Source organism: Mauremys reevesii, linkage group 2 (assembly GCF_016161935.1).
Source record: "Mauremys reevesii isolate NIE-2019 linkage group 2, ASM1616193v1, whole genome shotgun sequence".
Classification (NCBI taxonomy): Eukaryota; Metazoa; Chordata; order Testudines; family Geoemydidae; genus Mauremys; species Mauremys reevesii.
In genome coordinates this window covers 67,043,227-67,064,984 of record NC_052624.1, presented here as the reverse complement: position 1 = coordinate 67,064,984, position 21,758 = coordinate 67,043,227, and the positions used below count along the sequence as shown (strand labels likewise).

Genomic DNA, 21,758 nt, shown 5'->3' with positions numbered 1-21,758 from the left:
AGTCCCATTCATTTAACTTGTGTCATAAGAATTAGTTCCTCTTATGTCTTAACTGCTAGCAATTGTGATTTTTGTAAGTCCTTTAATTCCAGAAGTTTGCTGCATTTAATAATTATACTTTAAAACTGTATTTTGGAAACTCCTCTTCCTTCCTTTCCCTCAACAAATGGACACGCTGTAGTTGATTTTTGATAGGATTTCCTTTAGCAAATATGGCCAGATACTTTTTGCTAGACTTAAAAGAATTGACATGACGCCGTGCAAATCATTTCTGTTGACACATTTATGATATTACCTGGCAAACTTGACTAGTTCTACTTGAAAAGACTGAAATCATTTTACTTTCAAGATAAAAATCTGAGACTTTAGTGTACTGGTGGCTCCTATTGAATTTTTCCAGCCTTAGGAACATTTGTTCAAAACCTCACAGTACAGTTTGATCCAATCTTGATTGAGAGCTGAGCAGTTTTGAAAATCTGGCCACTCCTTTCAGGTGCCTAAATAGGTGTGCTCTTTTGGAAATCTGGTCTATAGTCTTTTACCCATGACTATTAAAGAATTACTACATTACTGCTAATTTTGATAAATGAGCCCTTGTCTTGAATAAGTCTGTGCTTCCTCCAAGTTCTCTAAGCCTTTGGTGTTTAGATTCCCTAGCATGTCTTCACCCTGTCCCTGGCATAAAACTCTTCAGGAAGGTTGCACAGAGCGTAGGGGTCTGTTGTGTGTGTTCCCCACCCTAATTGCATCCTTCCTGTCTTCCACAGCAGAAACTGACTGACATCTCTGTTGCCAATTTGGCAAAAGATGCTGATTCAGTGAAACTACAACATTTTCCACAAAACCTTCATTGGGAAAGCTTTAGCAGAGAGACTGACTGACTGGCTGGGTGGTTAGGGTATTGGCCTGGGATGTAGGAGATTCAGGTGTTCAAGTCCCTGCTCTCCCTGATTGGGATGGAAAAACTCTTCTCTACACAAGGAAGGAAGAGACCTGATCCTGGGTCTCCCACATCCCAGGCCTGTACCCTTGCTGGCAGGCTATAATGTGACATGTCCATGTTTTTTTATTCAACGGCAGAATGAAAACAAATTTTGAAATCTTGAAAGTTGCTGCAAAATGAATGGTCATCCTCTGGTCAGCTGTAGTTACCACCACCTACCTTTTAGAAGGGTTATTGCATTCCCCTCCTCATCCTCGTCCCTAATGTTGCTGAGTGGGGAAGTAGAATATTCCTCCCCAGTATCCCACTTTTTGAGATTAAAAAAGAATCCCAGTTTCCTGATCTTGCTGCAGCAGCTCCCTCTTGGAATGAATAGAAAATATGCCGGTCTTGCTTACAACTGCATCCCAGTAGGTGTGAAGCTAAAACTGCTATCATACCTTTAACTTTAGGGATGAAGAAGGGACTGAACACATTTCTTAAGGTGAAGCCAGAGATCTTTTGCCTCATTTGGTCTGCTCTTGGTAAGGTGAAACTCTGCTTATGGTTCTATTTTTTATTTATAAAGACTGAATTATAAGAGACTTGCACTGTATTGCACGTATTGCTTTTATTAATGATAAATAACAATAAAAAAGTTACCTTAGAACCGATGAAATAAGAACAGTTGTCCACAAATAGAACATAGCAATAAAAGACCATTTTATACCAAATAAAACAAAAATAAATTCAGTTTTTATCTTACTGGTAGATAAAGGGTAATGCAAGCATATGTTTGACATATTTTTGTAGCCTTTAACTGTATACAGGAAAATGACCCAGATATCTATGAAAATTGTCTTATTTTCAATCTTCTGTTTGGGAAAAGGTGGTTGGGTGCTTGGGGAAATTATAGTGATAGAAAACTCTTATTAATAAGTGTCTCATCGGTATGTTAAACTTTGAGACAGACTATGGTAAGGAAAATATCCACTGTATTAAGGTGTACTCTTTTTGTGAAATCTATTTGTGAATTTACAAACTGTTTTCATTTTCTGCAAATAAGTTAAAGCAATTAACTACCTGGCATTTGAAAGCTCAAACAACTCCAGTTATATGCTCAAGGACACTATCTTAAATTGGACTTAGTTTGCCTCGCTTCCTACTACTCTTATGGGACTCCTACTCCATAGCTGGGACCTATTTGATCTTCAGAACTTGCTTAGGAAACATTGCCACTGAACTATAGAATAAGGTCTTAAATAAAAATTACTTGGAATGAGAACACTCTAGGAACAGACTTCTTCCAATAATTCACACTCATTTTAAAAATGCCACTGTGTAAAATTCTCTAGGTTTTGTGCCTCCCAACACTCAGACTGGAGCAATGTATTGGCTTCATGCACGCATACTCAGGCCATTGTTGATCCACCACTGTGCTGTTTGTAATGAGTCCATCTCTGTGAATCCCTTCTTCTAACACAATAAACCAAACACACTTCTCAGAAAGTAAGAGTATGGGGAAAAATATTCTGTTGTGTGTATATAACTAGTTATACCACCCTCATCACCACAGTATCTGAGCATTTACCAGTTTGACTGCTCCTTATGGAACAGAACAGAATTTGCAATGGCAGTGCTAATATCTCCACACCATCCCACTAATTTGCTGGGCCTCAGTCTTCACCTTGGGGAGACAGTTCTTGGTATGTGAAGGTGGCTTTTTCTATTGCTTATTTGCTCCTTAGTATTCCTTGTGAGATGATTGATATTAGTACTAATTGGTTCTAACTGTAGTGATGGTTTAAATTTCATCACTTCTAAATTAGGATTTCTAGCTGAATTTTTAAATTAATCTTTTGAACATTTATGTATTCATTCAGATTTAGAAAGACAGGAATTATTTATTTTGCTTCAGACAGTTGATCAAAAACACAATAAAATCAATATAACAGTATGAAAAGAAAAACAAAATGCAGCCCACAACATATAGTAGCTGAATAGCCATACAGCACAAATCAGATTAAAAAGAAATTGCCCGCTTTTCTTATACATCATTTCTTGGAGAGTATTTGTTTCCTCAACCTCCATCTTAAAAACAAGTATCAGAGGGGTAGCCGTTTTAGTCTGGATCTGTAAAAGCAGCAAAGAGTCCTGTGGCACCTTATAGACTCTCAGACGTATTGGAGCATGAGCTTTCGTGGGTGAATACCCATTTCGTCGGATACATCCATTCGTCAGATGAGCTTTCGTGGGTGAATACCCATTTCGTCGGATGCATCCGACGAAGTGGGTATTCACCCACGAAAGTTCATGCTCCAATACGTCTGTGAGTCTATAAGGTGCCACAGGACTCTTTGCTGATCTTAAAAACAGGAACTCTACAGCATAACCTCCAGACAAACCGATTTGGGCTATTACGGATCATAAGTGGAGTGCATTCCAAAGGAAAATGGCTTTCAAGGAACTGATCCCCCTTGTGTGCTGAGATGAAGTACCTCCATAGATCTTAACTATGGCAGTAAGGGAGAGAGATATGATCTCTTAGACAGGAAGGTCCTAAAACATTTAGAATTTTATAGGTAAATTTCAACATTTATTTTCATCTGGAAACGAACAAGCAGCCAGTGTGGCTCATGTAGTACTGGTTGAATATGTAGTTGGACATTCTGCCTAATTAGCCAAGTCCATGTTCTGTACTAGCCTTATCTTTTGAATGGATTTCAGATGTAGCTCCAAATTGAGCATAGAATCATAGAATATCAGGGTTGGAAGGGTCCTCAGGAGGTCATCTAGTCCAACTCCCTGCTCAAAGCAGGACCAATTCCCAACTAAATCATCCCAGCCAGGGCTTTGTCAAGCCTGACCTTAAAAACCTCTAAGGAAGGAGAGTCCACCACCTCCCTAGGTAACCCATTCCAGTGCTTTATCACCCTCCTAGTGAAAAAGTTTTTCCTAATATCCAACCTAAACCTCCCCCACTGCAACTTGAGACCATTACTCCTTGTTCTGTCATCAGGTACCACTGAGAACAGTCTAGATCCATCCTCTTTGGAACCCCCTTTCAGATAGTTGAAATAGCTATCAAATCCCCCCTCATTCTTCTCTTCTGCAGACTAAACAATCCCAGTTCCCTCAGCCTCTTCTCATAAGTCATGTGCTCCAGCCCTCTCATCATTTTTTGTTGTCCTCCGCTGGACTCTTTCCAATTTTTCCACATCCTTGTAGTGTGGGGCCCAAAACTGGACACAGTACTCCAGATGAAGCCCCACCAATGTCGAATAGAGGGGAATCATCACGTCCCTCAGTCTGCTGGCAGTGCCCTTACTTATACAGCCCAAAATGCCATTAGCCTTCTTGGCAACAAGAGCACACTCTTGACTCATATCCAGCTTCTCGTCCATTGTAACCCCTAGGTCCTTTTCTGCAGAACTGCTTCCTAGCCATTCGGTCCCTAGTCTGTAACAGTGAATGGGATTCTTCTGTCCTAAGTGCAGGACTCTGCACTTGTCCTTGTTGAACCTCATCAGGTTTCTTTTGGCCCAATCCTCTAATTTGTCTAGGTCCCTCTGTACCCTATCCGAACCCTCCAGCCTATCTACCACTCCTCCCAGTTTAGTGTCATCTGCAAATTTGCTGAGAATGCAGTCCAGGCCATCCTCCAGATCATTAATGAAGATATTGAACAAAACCGACCCGAAGACCGACCCTTGGGGCACTCCGCTTGAAACCGGCTGCCAACTAGACATGGAGCCGTTGATCACTACCCATTGAGCCCGACGATCTAGCCAGCTTTCTATCCGCCTTATAATCCATTCATCCAGCCCATACTTCTTTAACTTGCTAGCAAGAATACTGTGGGAGACCGTATCAAAAGCTTTGCTAAAGTCAAGGAATAACACATCCACTGCTTTCCCCTCCTCCACAGAGCCAGTTATCTCCTCATAGAAGGCAATTAGGTTAGTCAGGCATGACTTGCCCTTGGTGAATCCATGCTGACTGTTCCTGATCACTTTCCTCTCCTCTAAGTGCTTCAGAATTGATTCCTTGAGGACCTGTTCCATGATTTTTCCAGGGACTGAGGTGAGGCTGACTGGCCTGTAGTTCCCCGGATCCTCCTTCTTCCCTTTTTTAAAGATGGGCACTACATTAGCCTTTTTCCAGTAATCCAGGACCTCCCCCAATCATCATGAGTTTTCAAAGATAATGGCCAATGGCTCTTCAGTCACATCCACCAACTCCTTTAGCACCCTCGGATGCAGCGCATCCAGCCCCATGGACTTGTGCTCGTCCAGTTTTTCTAAATAGTCCTGAACCATTTCTTTCTCCACAGAGGGCTGGTCACCTTCTCCCCATACTGTGCTGCCCAGTGCAGCAGTCTGGGAGCTGACCTTGTTTGTGAAGACAGAGGCAAAAAAATCATTGAGTACATTAGCTTTTTCCACATTCTCTGTCACTAGGTTGCCTCCCTCATTCAATAAGGGGCCTATGCTTTCCTTGACTTTCTTCTTGTTGCTAACATACCTGAAGAAACCCTTCTTGTTACTCTTAACATTTCTTGCTAGGTGCAACTCCAAGTGTTACAGCAATCCATCCTTAAGGTACAAGGTGGGTGAGTCTAATATCTTACATTGGACCAACTTCCGTTGGCAAAAGAGACAAGCTTTCAATGTACACAGAGTACACGTACTCTTCTTTGGGTCTGGGAAACATAGTGTCACAACAATCTCTTCCACCTTGTATTTTGCTTAGCATAGGTAGTTAATACATATTTCAAGGGATCATTTAAGGTGAAGTGGTGACAGTCATGAGAGAGACAACTTCCTAAACAAATGCAAATAATAGAAAGCTAACACTGAAAGTTGATTGTCCAGCAATAATTTGGAGTCTAGTTGGATTCCTAGTTTCCAAACATAGACTCATAGACTTTAAGGTCAGAAGGGACCATTATGATCATCTATTCTGACCTCCTGCACAATGCAGGCCACAGAATCTCACCCACCCACTCCTGTAACAAACCCCTAACCTATGTCTGAGTTATTGAAGTCCTCAAATTGTAGTTTGAAGACCTCAAGCTGCAGAGAATCCTCCAGCAAGTGACCCATGCCCCATGCTGCAGAGGAAGGCGAAAAACCTCCAGGGCCTCTGCCAACCTTCAGGTTGTATTCCTCAACCCACCTCATCACATTTGTCTTACCTGAATTGAGTCTCTGCCAGTTTCTTTATCCATGCCCAAATCTCTTCCAGACACTGGAGAAGGCAGTCAATTCAGTACCAGCATCTGGGTGAGAGGAGATTAGAACACAGATAAGTGTCATCAAATTGCTAAATTGACCTGGGTTATTCCTGCTGTATTGCTGGGTGAGCTAACAATGGATGAAGATGACATATCCAGGCTGGTTTCATCTACCTTTCAGCTGCTTTCAACACAGTTGATTATGAGGTTTTCACCACACACATGCAGTCTTCAGCAGAAATTGATGGCATTACTCTTAAGTGAATTCATTCTTCTCTCGACCAAATCCCAGAGGGTAATATTGGGCAATTGTACATCTACCACAAGAGCAATCACATGGTGTTGTACAATCTTCCACCTGTCTTCTCGCTTGTTCAATATGTATATGTTCCTCATTCATACTCCTCACAGCCTCATATACATATTGAACAAGCGAGAGGACAGAAGAGAAAGAACAACAACACATGTGTTCTTCTTTGTTGTAGATGTAATTGCAATATATTACCTCTGGGGGATTGGAAAGAAATTCGAAGAAAAAAATGATAATCAATTTAATTCTGTGTAAGCTGAAATGTGTGTGTGTCAACTGTGTAAGGTAGATGAAACCAGCCTGGATACGTCATCTTCATCCATTGTTACCTCATCCAGCAATGCAGCAGGAATAACCCAGGTCAATACTTCGATGAGAGTCAAGAAAATGGGACATCTAGATACTGAGTGATACTGATTATTCTAACTCTGCAGATTTGTTTAAAAAATTTACAATTTGACTGCTTCTGAGGAATTTACCCACTGTCTCTTGAGGAACATTTCCTGTTAAAATATTTTTACAGAATTTTCAGGTTTGTGAAAGTCATAAAAGCGCCTTATGCTGCTTTGTAATCCTGTTTTCTATTTCAGTAGCCCACAAATTCCCATTATTTATATACATTCAGACAATTGTTTAAATTGGGTAAATATTTGTTATGTTACATGTTTTGAATTGTGAAAGACCTCATATCTATAAACTAGCTGCCATTTTTATCGATAAATATGACAATATTTTAACTTCCTTTAAAGAATTGATTACAACTTTTATTGCATATGGATCACAGTTAGAGCTGTTTCTTCTGATTGATCTTATCTCATAATGTAGAATTTACAAGCTAAGCACACTGCAAAAAGGACAATATAAAGCATGCAATATAAAGCTGCTTCTTTCTCTGATATAAAAAAATTACTTTGCGCTTGAACACACCACCATATGTATAGTATGATCCCCATGAAATGGTGGTTTGCATGTCAGCTACAGAACTGAAATAATTTGAACCCCTGTATGTTACTTGCATGGGTACACTAACAGGAGTCATAGATCCTGACAAAGACTTTTAAAATTGTATGCTTGACATCAAAGGTTTCTATTTTGCATTGTTACTTTGGTGGCGGAAGTGCAGAAAATAATGAGTTAGTTCAGTTGGGCTTTTACCCATTAATATTGGCAAACTTAACTCTTCTACATTAAAAAATTAAATCATACTCTATGTATCTTTAATAAATTAAGATAATTTTTGTTGCAAAGTAGCAAGAAATCTGTTAAACTTGAAAAGAGAACAGATGAAAGGAAGAACAATTATTTAATGTGTAGATTTTGAATGTCAGCATGACCTATGTATGTTTAAGGAAGACATATTTGTCATACAGATGAAGCTGTTTTTTCCAGACCTCACTGTTGACAGAATCTCACCTACTTCTCCCATTTATTATGATAATAGTCTACTGGATGTCGTATGCTACAGACTAATGAAGTTGTCTGTCTGTTACTACGTTGCATATACTGTGTATTTTGTTTCTTTTCTTTGAATTTAGATAATATTATATGCTCTTTGACATTTGTGGAGTTAATTTACAAGAAAAGAAAAGAATGGATGTTTAATAATTAAGAGCTTTTGAGAGTAATTTAAGGGATTTTAGTTTTTCCACATGCAAGTATCCTTCATAAATGTTGAGACACGTCATTGTGTTTAGCTTGCATCTCTTGAGGAATGGTCAGACTAGAAACTTTTGCAGTATGGATTAATTCACTTGTGGATAAAAGAGTAACTGTGTAGCTACTATATGCAACTGTCAGTTTCCTAAGAAGCTTATTAGATCATGTATTTTTGTCTGTTATGCTTATATATCTTTCTTTTATTGTATTGTTAAACTTTTTCAAATGCACATTTGGAAAATGTCACCTTTTGGGGTGCAGTACAACCAGTGGGAGGTTGTCACCACTTGTCCTGTAACCTTGAGTGCCTTAAAATGTTCTGTAGAAGCAGCAAAGAATCCTGTGGCACCTTATAGACTAACAGACGTTTTGCAGCATGAGCTTTCGTGTGTGAATACTCGCTTCTTCGGATGCAAGTAGTGGAATTTAAATTTCCACTACTTGCATCCGAAGAAGTGGGTATTCACCCACGAAAGCTCATGCTGCAAAACGTCTGTTAGTCTATAAGGTGCCACAGGATTCTTTGCTGCTTCTACAGAACCAGACTAACACGGCTACCCCTCTGATACTTAAAATGTTCTGCTGCTGTACCTCCTTGTCTAGATGCTCTCAGCTGGCCTACAAGTGTGCACTGAGTGTCTGTATGTTGAACAGCCCCAGTTCAGCAACTCTTGACTCCAGCAGTCTGCTTGTTACACCACAGTCGCACTATGGTCTTCCTCTAGTCAAGAGACCACAGCACAACCATAGTTTCTAATTTCCCCAGAGCCAACTGTCCTGAAATGTCCAGTCCTCCCTTAGAACACTGAGAAATAATGATGTCAGTTGCTCTTTTAAAGAGACAAAAGCACAGCAGCTTGTTGCTTTTACTGGCGTTAATAATCACTTCAAGTCAAACACAGCATTGGGTTGATCTAGAGTGAAAGTGAAACAAATGTATTTAATCAAAAAGAGAGAGGGTTTGCATAAGTTCAACTATGAGGGATAAAGTCCGGAATGGTTACAAACAAGTAGAAATGAAAATCACTTTCTACTTACCAAAACATCACAAAACTACAGTCTTGGTTCAAGGTTACCACACCTCTTTCCAGCAAGATGGCTGACTACCCTCTTGGTTAGGCTCTCCCAAAAACTCCAAAATGCTCAGTTCAGTTTTCTTAGTTGAAAGAGAACTTGAGGTTCTTTGCCCGTCTCTTTTGTAGTCCAGTGAACTTCTTAAATGTATCTTTCTCCAAGTCCAGTGCCTTTGCTGTGAGATAAGTACCATGGAGTCAGATGGGGAAAGTTCTATGCTGGTTCTTCCGTCCTGGTGCTTTCTACAGTGCAAATTGATCTGTCTCTACTGCTTCTGACATGCCAGCCAACGGCCACTTGATTGTGTTTGCATCTGGATGGAGGCATCAGCCTTTCCTTTGTCCGGAAAAAAAACTGTTTACTCGTTCCCCAGACTTGTCTGCTTCAAATGCATTTTAGTCCCATATTTCTTTCAAATTTGTTCATTCCTTTAGGTGCTTAACATAAATACACCATGCAAGAATATTAATAATCAGTGAATAATTGGTTTTACAATGATACCTTAGATACAGACTATGACATAAGTGAATTGGAACACTGAACTGGGCAAGCCAACTGAAACTCACTACCTGATACCAGTGAGCCCCTTGTCCTCTGGTGGTGGAATGTTCTTAAGGTCACAGAAAACAAAATTGTTTCTATCTAAATTTTAGCAGATGTTAAGTCCAGTAACGCCTTTAGAGCTCATCGCTTCAGTGTATATAATATAGATATAAGATAATAAATGTTCCAAGAGCGCAAAGTACTGTATGTAGCTGATTTTAGTGACAGTGGCAAAGGATGCCAAAAATTCCTCTCTAAAGCCCACAATAGAAATGGCTAAGATTTATTATTCATGATAAACTTAAATTTGACATCCCCCAAATGGTGTCTGTCCTCTCCCTTATTTTGCCTGAATTGAGTTTTGGTGCAGTATACAGTAGTGAAACAATATAGTGTCTTACAATTCACATTTTGTGAGCAATTTAAGGGCTTCCAGTCCTGTCTATTCAAAATGTGGTCACTTTGCTTCTGTTTCATGCATGCACAACTCTATGGAGGATCATATTTCTCTGTTGGATTAGAAAGTTGACCAAGTCTAGAAATCTGTAACCATGTGAATGGTCCATGCAGTCTTATTCCCTAAAATAATTGGATTTTTTTTTCCTATAGCAAGAATATTTGGTCTCAGTGGTATGACTATGAAGCAACCAAGAGGGCTTACTGTCAAGGAAAACTGTTACTACTTTTATCCATCTTGTCCAAATATATACTAGTCATGGAAACACCAGTGATCATGTAGTTTCAGCAGTTCTAGGTGTATATCCATACTGTAGATTTAAGCTGTCAGTCACCTATTAAGTTTTCATGGTCAGGTTTGTTTAGACCGTGTGGGTGAAGGTAGGAAAATTCATATTTCATTTTCTTCTAGATTATATACATGAGAGATGCTCCAGAGGAATAATACTAGGTGTGTGCTGCAGTTAACGTGGGGGAACAAAACGTTGCAATGACGTTTCAAAAGAGAATTAGATCCGCTGCACTTGAAATCATAGTCTGAGATCATGCATTGCTTCATGTGTCTTTCCTATAGCAGAAAATTCAGATTATGATCGGTGGTATGGTATATATTGAAGATTTTCATTTTTGAAGTCAGTGGAAAAAAACCTCTTGCTTTAGGTTAGGAGCATACTGACAGTACTGATCTAAAGTGTTCTGGTACACCAAAGTTCTTGCTTAAATGATGGTCTCTTGAAAGGTTTTACTGCCTTTCCTTTTTCTAGTTGTGTGAAAGGTTTTCCACTTGCTTTATGTAATGGCCACCAAAATTATTCTTGGCCTACCTTCTTCCCTTTTCTCTCTTGTGAATTTTTTTCTATTCAGTTAAATCTGCTGCAATTTGGGAAATGTTTCCTAGATGTACAGGTTTGGAGTCATACATACTAGAAAGGAAGAGTTATCTAGGGAAAAGCTCTATTATAAAACCTAATTTTCCTTTAAAAATAAATTGAGATGCCTAAAAATCTTTGCCATATTTCATGAGCTGAAGCAAGAGGGTCGCTTGTTCATAGGAGTAGATAGTGTGGATCTATTTGCCAGCCTTCTTGTATCTTGTGGTGAAACCCTTGAAGTAGAAGATTACTTTGTTCTTCAAGGAAGGTAAATATTTTAGCAAAAATACTCCGTTCTCTGTAAGCTCCTGAAGGAAGTAGCTGAAGTTGCTAGACTGCAATATGTACAATAGATACATTTGGACCAAATCAGCATGTAAAGCTGCTATTTTTGAAGAAAGGCAACAGATAGTAAGTCTCAGGAAGAGGTTCCTATATGCTTTCCAATACAGAAGTTCCTGTAAAGATGGGGGAAAGCCAAAATGTCAGTGATTTTTTTTTTTTTTAAATGTCCATTGGCGGGCTAGCACAAATGATCCCTCATTTAAACTGATCTCCAAAAAATGGTTTTGATCACTTGGAAAGCAAAATGTGCACAACCGGAATACCAAGTAGGTATGAAAATATGGCAAAAAATAACAAATTTGACTTGCTTTTAAAGTCCAATTAACCCCTCTTCCCAGAACTCAAACCAGAATTTGTTACCCAAAAATTCTATCTTGTCCCACATCTGAAATGCCTATCAAAACCAATTTTCATTTTGAGTTAAAATTGATATTACAGGTTTTGATTGCGCCTATGAACCTTCGCTTACCTGTTTCAAATTAGTCCTTTGCTGTACAACTCAGTCTTTTCAGTCCATGCCTGTGTTTCTATTTTAAAAGTGTATAAAGACTAAATACCTTTAGTTGTTACTCTGAGAAAATATTGAGAGGTTGAAGACCCGCAAATGATGTGCAATTCCAAATAAGAAAATCAAACTTAAAAAACCTCAAACCACTTTGGAGGTAACAGAATGCAATTGTAATACATTAAATTGAAGCCACTCCTAACCATATCCAGTAGAATGGCACCTTTTTGAGTCCTAGTTTAGTATACGTTTCAAACAGAGCAAAGTTTGTGATGCAATAGTAAATGTTTAGATCTTTTTCCAAAAAAGAAGAAAAATAGGGTATTTCTAAATGGATTCTAGTAGTGTGGCATCAAATCTCAGGATATTTTTATTGTCATGTGGACAAATATAGAATAGTTAAACTGTATACATAACTCTTAATTTCTGATATTGGGGTTTGAGTCACTTCAAACTTCGCCTTTGTCAAATGGATATGTGAATTGGTTTATGATAGAATCAAAGAAACCCTAATTGCTTTACCTTTTAGCTATTACATTATTAGGTTGATGTATCAAAATCTAACCTCTCACAAAAACATTGTGAGATGAAGTGAACAGATGTCATAGCACAAAATTTTATTATAATGTTTTGTTTTAGTATTGTAGTCTCAGCTATATATCCTGGAGATTTTTATTTAATTGTTATGGTAACTTGAACTGATGGAATCAGAGAAGATTAAACTCTGCTAACAGATTCAAAATATGGTCAACTCTGAGTATGCATTGTTACAATATTTTCATAGACAGGTAAGTCAGAAAAACACCAATAATACTTGTAATAGTTTTCGGCTTCAGTGCTGGCGCATATCAGAAAGCAAATCTATAAACTCTTAGTTCTAGGTATAGTCACAAAAGTAAAGGATGGCTTATTTAGTTAGACTCAAGTGGGTATTGACATTTGTATTGCAGGAATTTAAATATTATTACTGGATTGCTTTTAACAGCAATTCTGTGTTCGTATGATATGAGTTTAAGTAATTGTTTAGTCCCATCTCTTCTCTTGTATGTTGATTATATGCAAGTCTGTTGCATTGTCTTGGTATACCAAAAATGGTTGGCATATAGACTTTATCTGAGGTATTTTGTTGAAGCCAAGATTTTGTATTTAGGAGAAGAGATTGCAAGAAGAAGACTGCTTCCAGCACCGTGCATTGAGTATGAATTTTAACTCTGACAAGTAAAGTAATATATCAAATCTTACCTTCAGTGCATTTTAACCTAATATGATAAATGATTCTCTTTGAGTGATTTGGGCATTCAATGCAATACCTCAGATCACCTTTAAAGCTTCTGAAGTGTTTTGTAATCAGTTCTTTACTTATTAAAAACTTTATTTAATCCCTGAGGCCATTTTATAAATTGACACTATTTAAATTTGTAGGTGACATCTTGGCCCTTTGTTTTTTGCTTGCAACATCACTTCAGCTCTGAATCCAAGTTTGGGAATATGTATTTAATTTGTATTTTAGCTTGAGTTCCATTAAATTATATACCCCACCCATCCAATTGGGTCAATTAAGCCAAAGTGAGAGTAATGGGTTGGTATAAAAATTAATGTTAATTTATGAATCAATTTCATTTGTGAATTAGCATCCTAATAGTTAAAGATTCTGGTGGTGTGTGATAGCACAGAAAAAGAATTCTCCAAATACCTTGTACATTAAGTAGACTACCAAATATTTAACATTGTTAGAACTCAGCACAGAAGATATCAGGTTTTAGGACATGAATGCACTTAGTCTCCCTAAAGTAGTTTTACAATCGCTAAACACACCTTGTTGAGAATAGGTATAATCTGACGCATCATAGAATCTTACCGATTTCAGTAGAAGTCCTTCCTTTTCTTTACCAAAGTCAGTTCAACTACACAGGAAGGTGTCTTCGGCTACAGTAGTGGCTGACTCATGAGCAGAACTATAGAGTTACTAGTTGCTCATAGCTGCAAGCCAGCCTCTGGGCATCTTTCTAAATTTTCAAATGTAATTATACAGTAGACTTCCTTTAACAAATTTTGTGTTCCCAGCTATAATTATAACAGCTTTTCTTGCCTCTAGCCTGTTCCCTTATCTTACAACCTACCTCCAAATCTCCCACTGCAGGTTAGTGCTATCTAGTGAAGCTGATGTATCTAGAAAAAGTAGAATGTCTACTCTTTATCTTTCTAAGGATGGTTTCCTCATCGCATAAGAGCCTTTCTATCTACTGTACTCTGATTTACATCTCTCAGGAAGCTAAATATTGTACTCAAGGTTGTACAAAGAATCGTTGACTAATGTACTACTTTTTATTCTGAAAATTCAGTTGGCTTTTTAAATTACAGTAGTAGGTAGGAAATCACGAAGTGCTAAAGATGAAATAGTTTAATGAGAACGTAAATACACATTTTTCTATTACAAGCACTTTACTTTTCTGCAGTTGTATTAAGAGTATAATTATTTTTCTACTGGTTGTGCATTAGGTTTTCATACAGATAGCACTGCATGCTCGCTAATGGTACATGTATCTAACACAGAGGTTTTCAAACTGGGGGATGCGCAGGAATGTTTGGGGGAGGGCAAGTGTCAGGTGGCTCGGGACAGCCCCATGTGTCAGGGCACGGAGAGGGAGCACCACCTCCACTCCCTGACTCACCTCAACAGACCACCCAGCCTGTGGGTCAGTGTCTGCGTTCACTGCACTGTTTCTGGAAGCCTCCATGCCCAGCACTGGCTTTGTCCTCAGAGACGGTCATACGTTCCTTCCCTGACCCTGAAAACCTGAGGGAGGAGAGACAGGTATTGTATCTATTTTTGTCTAGGTTGGGGAGGGGTGCAACTAAAAAGTGTAACTCTCATGAGGCTCAGCTCAAAAAGTTTGAAAACTGCTGATGTAACATGTACACAAGATTACAGTTTGTTACTCTTTTTATGCATAGTGGTTTGTAGTGCCAGCCAAGGAACCAGAAAGGCAGAAATGAAAAGTCATCCATAACATAGGTTATAAAGTTTCCATATTCCATGAAGCCCTGACACATGATCTTCTCATTATACTGTACCGAGAAAACTAAATGTTGAATATGTAATAACACAGATGTGGCCAGATATTAACAAATACATTGCAAAATAGGAGCTCTGAAAATCACAATGCAGGATCAAAATAAAAAAGTGGTAAAGGCTATTATGTATTTTCTCAGTTTTGTGTGTTGCATCTCCAACCCCAAATTTATGAAAGTAGAATCCAAAATGTTTTGATACCAAACTGATAATCTCTTTAGAATGCTATGTTGTTTTTACAGTTTGAGCAATCATTTTTTTACCTTTCAGTTTACTACGTTTTCTAGGTCATATAATATTTGTTGCATTTCTTTAGTATGAACTAAAAAGAGACTATTGCTGAATATGCTAAAGTAGGTATTGTTGATTTTTTTTTTTAAGCCTGGCATTTAAGTAGACAAGTAAGAATCATGTTTAATGCTGCTTTGATAATAAATAGTACTATAATTGATTGTTGATAGAAACCCTTAAAATACGTTTTTATGGTTGAAATGTACTTTGGGTAAACAGCATTCAATTTGCCTATTAAAATAATTCACTGTGTATTGTGGTTACTTTGAGTATTAAGGAGGCAAGACTTTTCCAGCAACAGTAATTGGTTGACACTGTTTGACCTTAATGCAAAGCTACAGTATTTAATGAACAAAAGAGGAGAATAAAGTTTTGATAAATAAGGCAATTTTCCTGAAACCTTTAGAAATATGGTTGAAGTCTTTTAGTGTTAGATTGACGGTTTCTTCTTTTGTGAAAAGAATAAGTGAATAATTTAAGGTTATATTTCATGTTTTCAGATCTTCATTCTGTCATATAAATAATAGACTGCTGAAGTGTGGAAGTTTCTGCATTCACAGCTTTAATAGACCTATATTAGTGAGCCTCTTACTCCATTTCTGGATCTTGTAATCCTTTTTGCCCACTTGCATTGGAAAGAATTGAATTTCTAATCTGGAGAAGTGGGACATTAATAGGTACTCCACAGTTTTTTTTTTTAATTCTTTAGAATATCTGTATTCCCCAAACATTAAAAATACCATGATTATCCACTTTTAAATGAGACTTTCTATTTCTAATCTTTAATACATCATCATGTTGGCTTTAATATTTTTACTTTTTAAAATCCTGTAAGATATAGAGGATGTTAGGAGTGATAGTTGTCATAAAAATACAATACATACATCCTCAAAACTAAAGCCTGATAGAAATTTCCAATTGACATAAATGGAAAGACTCTTACTCAATTCATTGAGATTTGGATCAAGCACCCTCTTTTTGGGACTTGGGACATAATCAGATCTTGATGAAATGAAACTTGTATGTCTGGTATAGGACCTTGTTACATTAATTGGCGGAAAACAAGACGTGTGTGTGTCTGTGTGTGTGTATATATACATACACATATTACATATACATATACATGATATTCTTATCAATAAAGTAGGCAAATACAACTTAGATGGGGCTACTATAAGGTGGGTGCATAACTGGCTGGATAACCGTACTCAGAGAGTAGTTATAAACAGTTCCCAATCCTGCTGGAAAGGTATAACAAGTAGGGTTCCGCAGGGGTCTGTTTTGGGACTGGCTCTGTTCAATATCTTCATCAGTGACTTAGATATTGGCATAGAAAGTATGCTTAAGGTTGCAGACGATACCAAACTGGGAGGGATTGCAACTGCTTTGGAGGATAGGGTTATAATTCAAAATAATCTGGACAAATTGGAGAAATGGTCTGAGGTAAACAGGATGAAGTTTAATAAAGACAAATGCAAAGTGCTCCACTTAGGAAGGAACAATCAGTTTCACACATACTGAATGGGAAGAGACCTTCTAGGAAGGAGTATGGCAGAAAGGGATCTAGGGGTTATAGTGGATCACAAGCTAAATGTGAGTCAACAGTGTGACGCTGTTGCAAAAAAAGCAAACGTGATTCTGGAATGCATTAACAGGTGTGTTGTGAGCAATACACGAGAAGTCATTCTTCCGCTCTACTCTGTGCTGGTTAGGCCTCAACTGGAGTATTGTGTCCAGTTCTGGGCACCGCACTTCAAGAAAGATGTGGAGAAATTGGAGAGGGTCCAGAGAAGAGCAACAAGAATAATTAAAGGTCTTGAGAACATGACCTATGAAGGAAGGCTGAAAGAATTGGGTTTGTTTAGTTTGGAAAAGAGAAGACTGAGAGGGGACAGTTTTCAGGTATCTAAAAGGGTGTCATAAGGAGGAGGGAGAAAACTTGTTCATCTTAGCGCCTAAGGATAGAACAAGAAACAATGGGCTTAAACTGCAGCAAGGGAGGTTTAGGTTGGACATTAGGAAAAAGTTCCTAACTGTCAGGGTGGTTAAACACTGGAATAAATTGCCTAGGAAGGTTGTGGAATTTCCATCTCTGGAGATATTTAAGAGTAGGTTTGATAAATGCAGCAAAGAATCCTGTGGCACCTTATAGGCTAACAGACGTTTTGGAGCATGAGCTTTCGTGGGTGAATACCCACTTAGTCGGATGCAAGTAGTGGAAATTTACTGGGGCAGGGGTGTATATATATAAGCAAGAAGCAAGCTAGAGATAACAAGGTTAGTTCAATCAGGGAGGATGAAGCCCTGTTCTAGCAGTTGAGGTGTGAAAACCAAGGGAGGAGAAACTGGTTTTGTAGTTGGCAAGCCATTCACAGTCTTTGTTTAATCCTGAGCTAATGGTGTCAAATTTGCAGATGAACTGCAGCTCAGCAGTTTCTCTCTGAAGTCTGGTCCTGAAGTTTTTTTTGCTGCAGGATGGCCACCTTAAGATCTGCTATTGTGTGACCAGGGAGGTTGAAGTGTTCTCCTACAGGTTTTTGTATATTGCCATTCCTAATATCTGATTTGTGTCCATTTGATAAATGTCTATCAGGGATGGTCTAGACAGTATTTGGACCTGCCATGAGGGCAGGGGACTGGATTCGATGACCTCTCAAGGTCCCTTCCAGTCCTAGAGTCTGTCTGTCTGTCTTATCTATCTATCTATCCTATCTATCTATCTATCCAATAATTTTGGGAGGAGCAGAGGAGCAATTGATCACTGATTAAACAAAGGAACAATAGGCAGCCTTAGTCTGCTATATGTTGCATCTGAAATGAGAACTATTAAGAACATGTCGTAACCAACATGGGTCATCGCCTGATAGCAGGAACATGGTTTGAGGACTTTCTCTTAATGAAATGAAAAGTATGTATGTAAAAATCTCCTTATATATAAACATATCTGACTAACTGAAGGATCTTTATCTTCATCTTCCTTCTTCTAAATACACCTCTACCTTGATATAACGCTGTCCTTGGGAGCCAAAAAATCTTACTGCGTTATAGGTGAAACCATGTTATATTGAACTTGCTTTGATCCTCCGGAGTGTGCAAACCCCCCCCCCCCCCCGGAGCACTGCTTTACCGCATTCTATCCAAATTCGTGGTAGCAGTGTATCATATTCAATCTTCTAGATTACAACATCACAGTAACTCGAACTGTCAGGAATCTGTTCAGTTTGACATAGCATTGTTGCCTCCATCTCCCAGGTTACACATGTGCCTACTGTCAGTGACAAATAGTCTTCATCTGACATTTTCATTACTATTTTATTTCCTAAAAGTAGGATTTAGAAGGAATAGCATTGTTATGCATTTTCATTGGTCCGCATAGTCATTTATCCTGCCTTCAAACGTAGCTGGTCCTTGATGCTTCAGAGAAAAGTGAAGACTCTCCATTCGTACTCCTGACCAATTGCACTTGTTTGCAACATGGGAGGTTTCCTGTCTGACCCTACCCACCTATACCCTTTATTTCATAGGCAAATTCCTTTAACTCTTACTTTTCAAGATCAATAATTCATTTTGTAATCTTATGTCATACACTATGTAAATCTTGCTATATTTTATTTCCACTGCTCTAGATTGTTTCGTTAATTTATTTTTATATTGATTTCTCATTTCTGCTCATGTCATTTTCTTCCCCATATTTTTTTTTAACGTCTCAAATCTTTTAACTTTCAAAACTGGAAAATGTGTGTTCCCACTTTCACTTCTCAGAAATCTCTACTGGTCACCTATACATCTTATATATCAAAAATACTTCTCATAGTGAAGAACTTAAATCGGGACTGGGGTAATTGTTGATCTTCTAGGCCACTTCAGAGCTTGACTTGTCACTAACTACCCTTTTCCCAGTAACTGATGTTTATGGAGCTCCTCCTGTAGCCCTTTATTTAATTCAATGTTGCATACTCAGTCTTCAATGTGGTACAGATATCTGCCTGGTTCCAGATAAGGTTAAAGAGGAGGGTAAAGAGAGAGACAAAGATGAGATGAGTGAGGAAGATATGGAAAAGTAATATTTTAGTAGAACAAAGGAAATAAGGTAGTCAAACGTCACTAGCAGATATCCTAAAAAATTATGTACTATGAAAATTTTTTGAATGAAAACATAGATGTTCACACACAATTTTTCCATTATCATTAAATAATGCAATTTTATGAACACAGTAATATCTCCTCTGCTAATAGTTATTTTCCATTGATACAGTAGCTGTAGCATAGAATGTCATGGTTTGTGTTATGTGCAGAATGGCTTGTGGTATCACATTGACATGAAATAACTGGTGTCACCATTGTTTTCAAAAAATTCCAACAGTAATACTTTGTATTCCTACTATGCACATTTTATTTAAATCAGAGGTAGAGATTTCTGTTCATTTCTGCAAGACTTAGTGTTTTAAATGTATTGATCATTTTGCCCAAACTAGTTACTGAACTAGGTTCACCAGAAACCAGATTTATACTGTTTGACGTCTAATACGTTTTATGATAATTTGTATTTTTAGTGTTCAAACATCCCAATCTAGATTGGGGTCCCATTGTATTAGGCCCTGAACAAATATATAAAAAGTCACAGTTCCTGTTTGCAGAGTTGACAGTCTCATTTAAGAGGAAGTGCAAGAGGAAGAACAAAGTGATAGGAGCAAGTGATTACTGTACTGTGAATGTTACCATTTAAATTTTTAAAATGATATTATAAGGCAGTGGTTCTCAAACTTTTTGTATTGGCAACGTCTTGCACACAGTAAGTCTCTGAGTGCAGCCTCCCGCCCCCATTATAAATTAAAAATTCATTTTTATATTTACCATTATTTTAAATGCTAAATTTATAACCCTATTGTTTAAAATGAATTTACTCTTTCTCACCATTTTTAAATTAAGACTAAAATACATTTTAATGGAATGATTTATAAGCAGATTTTTTTTTAATATTTACTGTTTAATACTGGGAAGAGGGGGGCACGAATAAACTTTGTCAATATCACTGATCACAGCAGACTTAGGGCCCAATTGCCACCCCTTACTTCTGTGCCTCTTCTGGTGGCAGGCACTGCCTTTAGAGCTGGGCAGCTGGAGAGTGGTGGCTGCTGGCCATGCGCCACTCTGAAAGCAGCACTGCCACCACCACCAGCAGCGCAGGACTGCGGAAGTAAGGGTGGCTATGCCATACCATGCCACCCTTACTTCTGCATAATGTTTGACCTTTGCGCTGGGAGGAGTGGCTGGGGGGATATGGGGGGGCTAAGGCAAATTTTGGGGTGGCTATAGCCTCCGCAAGCCTCCCCCAGTGCCACCCCTGCCTGTGTGTCTGACTGTTAAATTATTAATTTTTGTTGTTGCCAATCTCAGTATTGGTTGGCAGTTGAATGCAGCTCTGCAGCTGCTTGAACAATCAAGCTCTCTAATGTTGTCTCAGTCCCAGGGCCGGCCTTAGGGAAAAAGGTGCCCTGGACGAAATTATATTTTGGTGCCTTTTTTTTTGACCTGGAGACTTGCCGTGTGTGGGGCTAATGACCCATGATCCCCTGAGTGGTCATGACTCCCAGTTTGAGAACCCTTGCTATAAGGCATAAATAAAAAAAATTTAAATCTCCTCTGACCTTTTACTTAACATACTAAAAAAACATTTTATTGGCTAAATCATGTTGAAAATGGTGGTGAGTAGTAGTCATGGCCAAACTCCTCTGAAAATGGAGTTTTACTGTATGTTCAGCTGCAATCAATTGTATGAATGCCCTTCACTTAAGTTATTAAGAAATAATATGGGAATGCTGTAAGTCCTCTTTGTAATTAGATGCATTATATCTCATTCAAGTTGCACAATAGGATTGATATATTATGTTCTGGATTAAAATCATTTTTACATTTAAAATATTGCAACTAGGATGACTGTGTTTTGTCATTTTGATTTAAAATGGCTGATGCAGATCCTTTGAAATCTGGAAATAATTATTTAATATCTAGTATTGTGATGATGATGTGTTGATCCAATTAAAATAAAATGTTTAGGTTCTCACACCAGCATCTGGTCATTGGTGAAATTAATGTTCTGAAAACTTCTTTAAGAAACTTTTTAGTCTTTTGCAATAAGTACTAGTTTTTCAAAGTGTGTATTCAAAATGAGCTATGCACCCAGGTTTTTCAAAAGCACCTACATGTGTTAGGCCCATAGTTTCTAATGTAGAAACTGCAGAAATAGAAAAGTTGTTGTTTTCTTCAGAAAAACAAACATTAAGTGTTTACTATTCAAGAAGATTAGATTTATACTTGTTTATGTAGAACTGTAAAATGGGTTGTATTTAAAGATACACTTCTATTAGTGATACACTTGTTCACACTTATAGTTGTGATACATTTAAAAACAGTTTATAAGGGGTTAATAAGTAACGATAGATATTTTCATAAATGGTTAACCAATTAGTCCAAC

General features: G+C 38.0%; 1 protein-coding gene and 1 long non-coding RNA gene across 11 annotated transcripts in view; one reads left to right on the top strand and one right to left on the bottom strand.

Moving 5' to 3' along the window:
* LOC120397688 overlaps positions 1-6,546 on the bottom strand; it is a 36,384-nt gene extending 29,838 nt beyond the window's left edge. The window contains exons 1-2 of one of the 2 annotated variants that reach the window (XR_005593933.1): positions 6,333-6,546; positions 6,120-6,203 (exon numbers count right to left, since the gene is read on the bottom strand). This is a non-coding gene — a long non-coding RNA (uncharacterized LOC120397688). Of the gene's footprint in view, positions 1-6,119; positions 6,283-6,332 lie in introns of those variants that run through there. The other variant, XR_005593932.1, reaches the window with a different exon arrangement.
* TBC1D5 (TBC1 domain family member 5) overlaps positions 1-21,758 on the top strand; it is a 487,219-nt gene that overhangs the window by 70,730 nt on the left and 394,731 nt on the right. For 3 of the 9 annotated variants that reach the window (XM_039523962.1, XM_039523964.1, XM_039523973.1), the window contains exon 3: positions 1,396-1,467. The exons of the other annotated variants lie outside the window; for them this stretch is intronic. In XM_039523962.1, coding sequence (XP_039379896.1) covers positions 1,398-1,467 — 70 coding nt within the window. In that variant the 5' untranslated portion in view covers positions 1,396-1,397. The remainder of the gene's footprint in view (positions 1-1,395; positions 1,468-21,758) is intronic. 9 annotated transcript variants of the gene reach the window in all.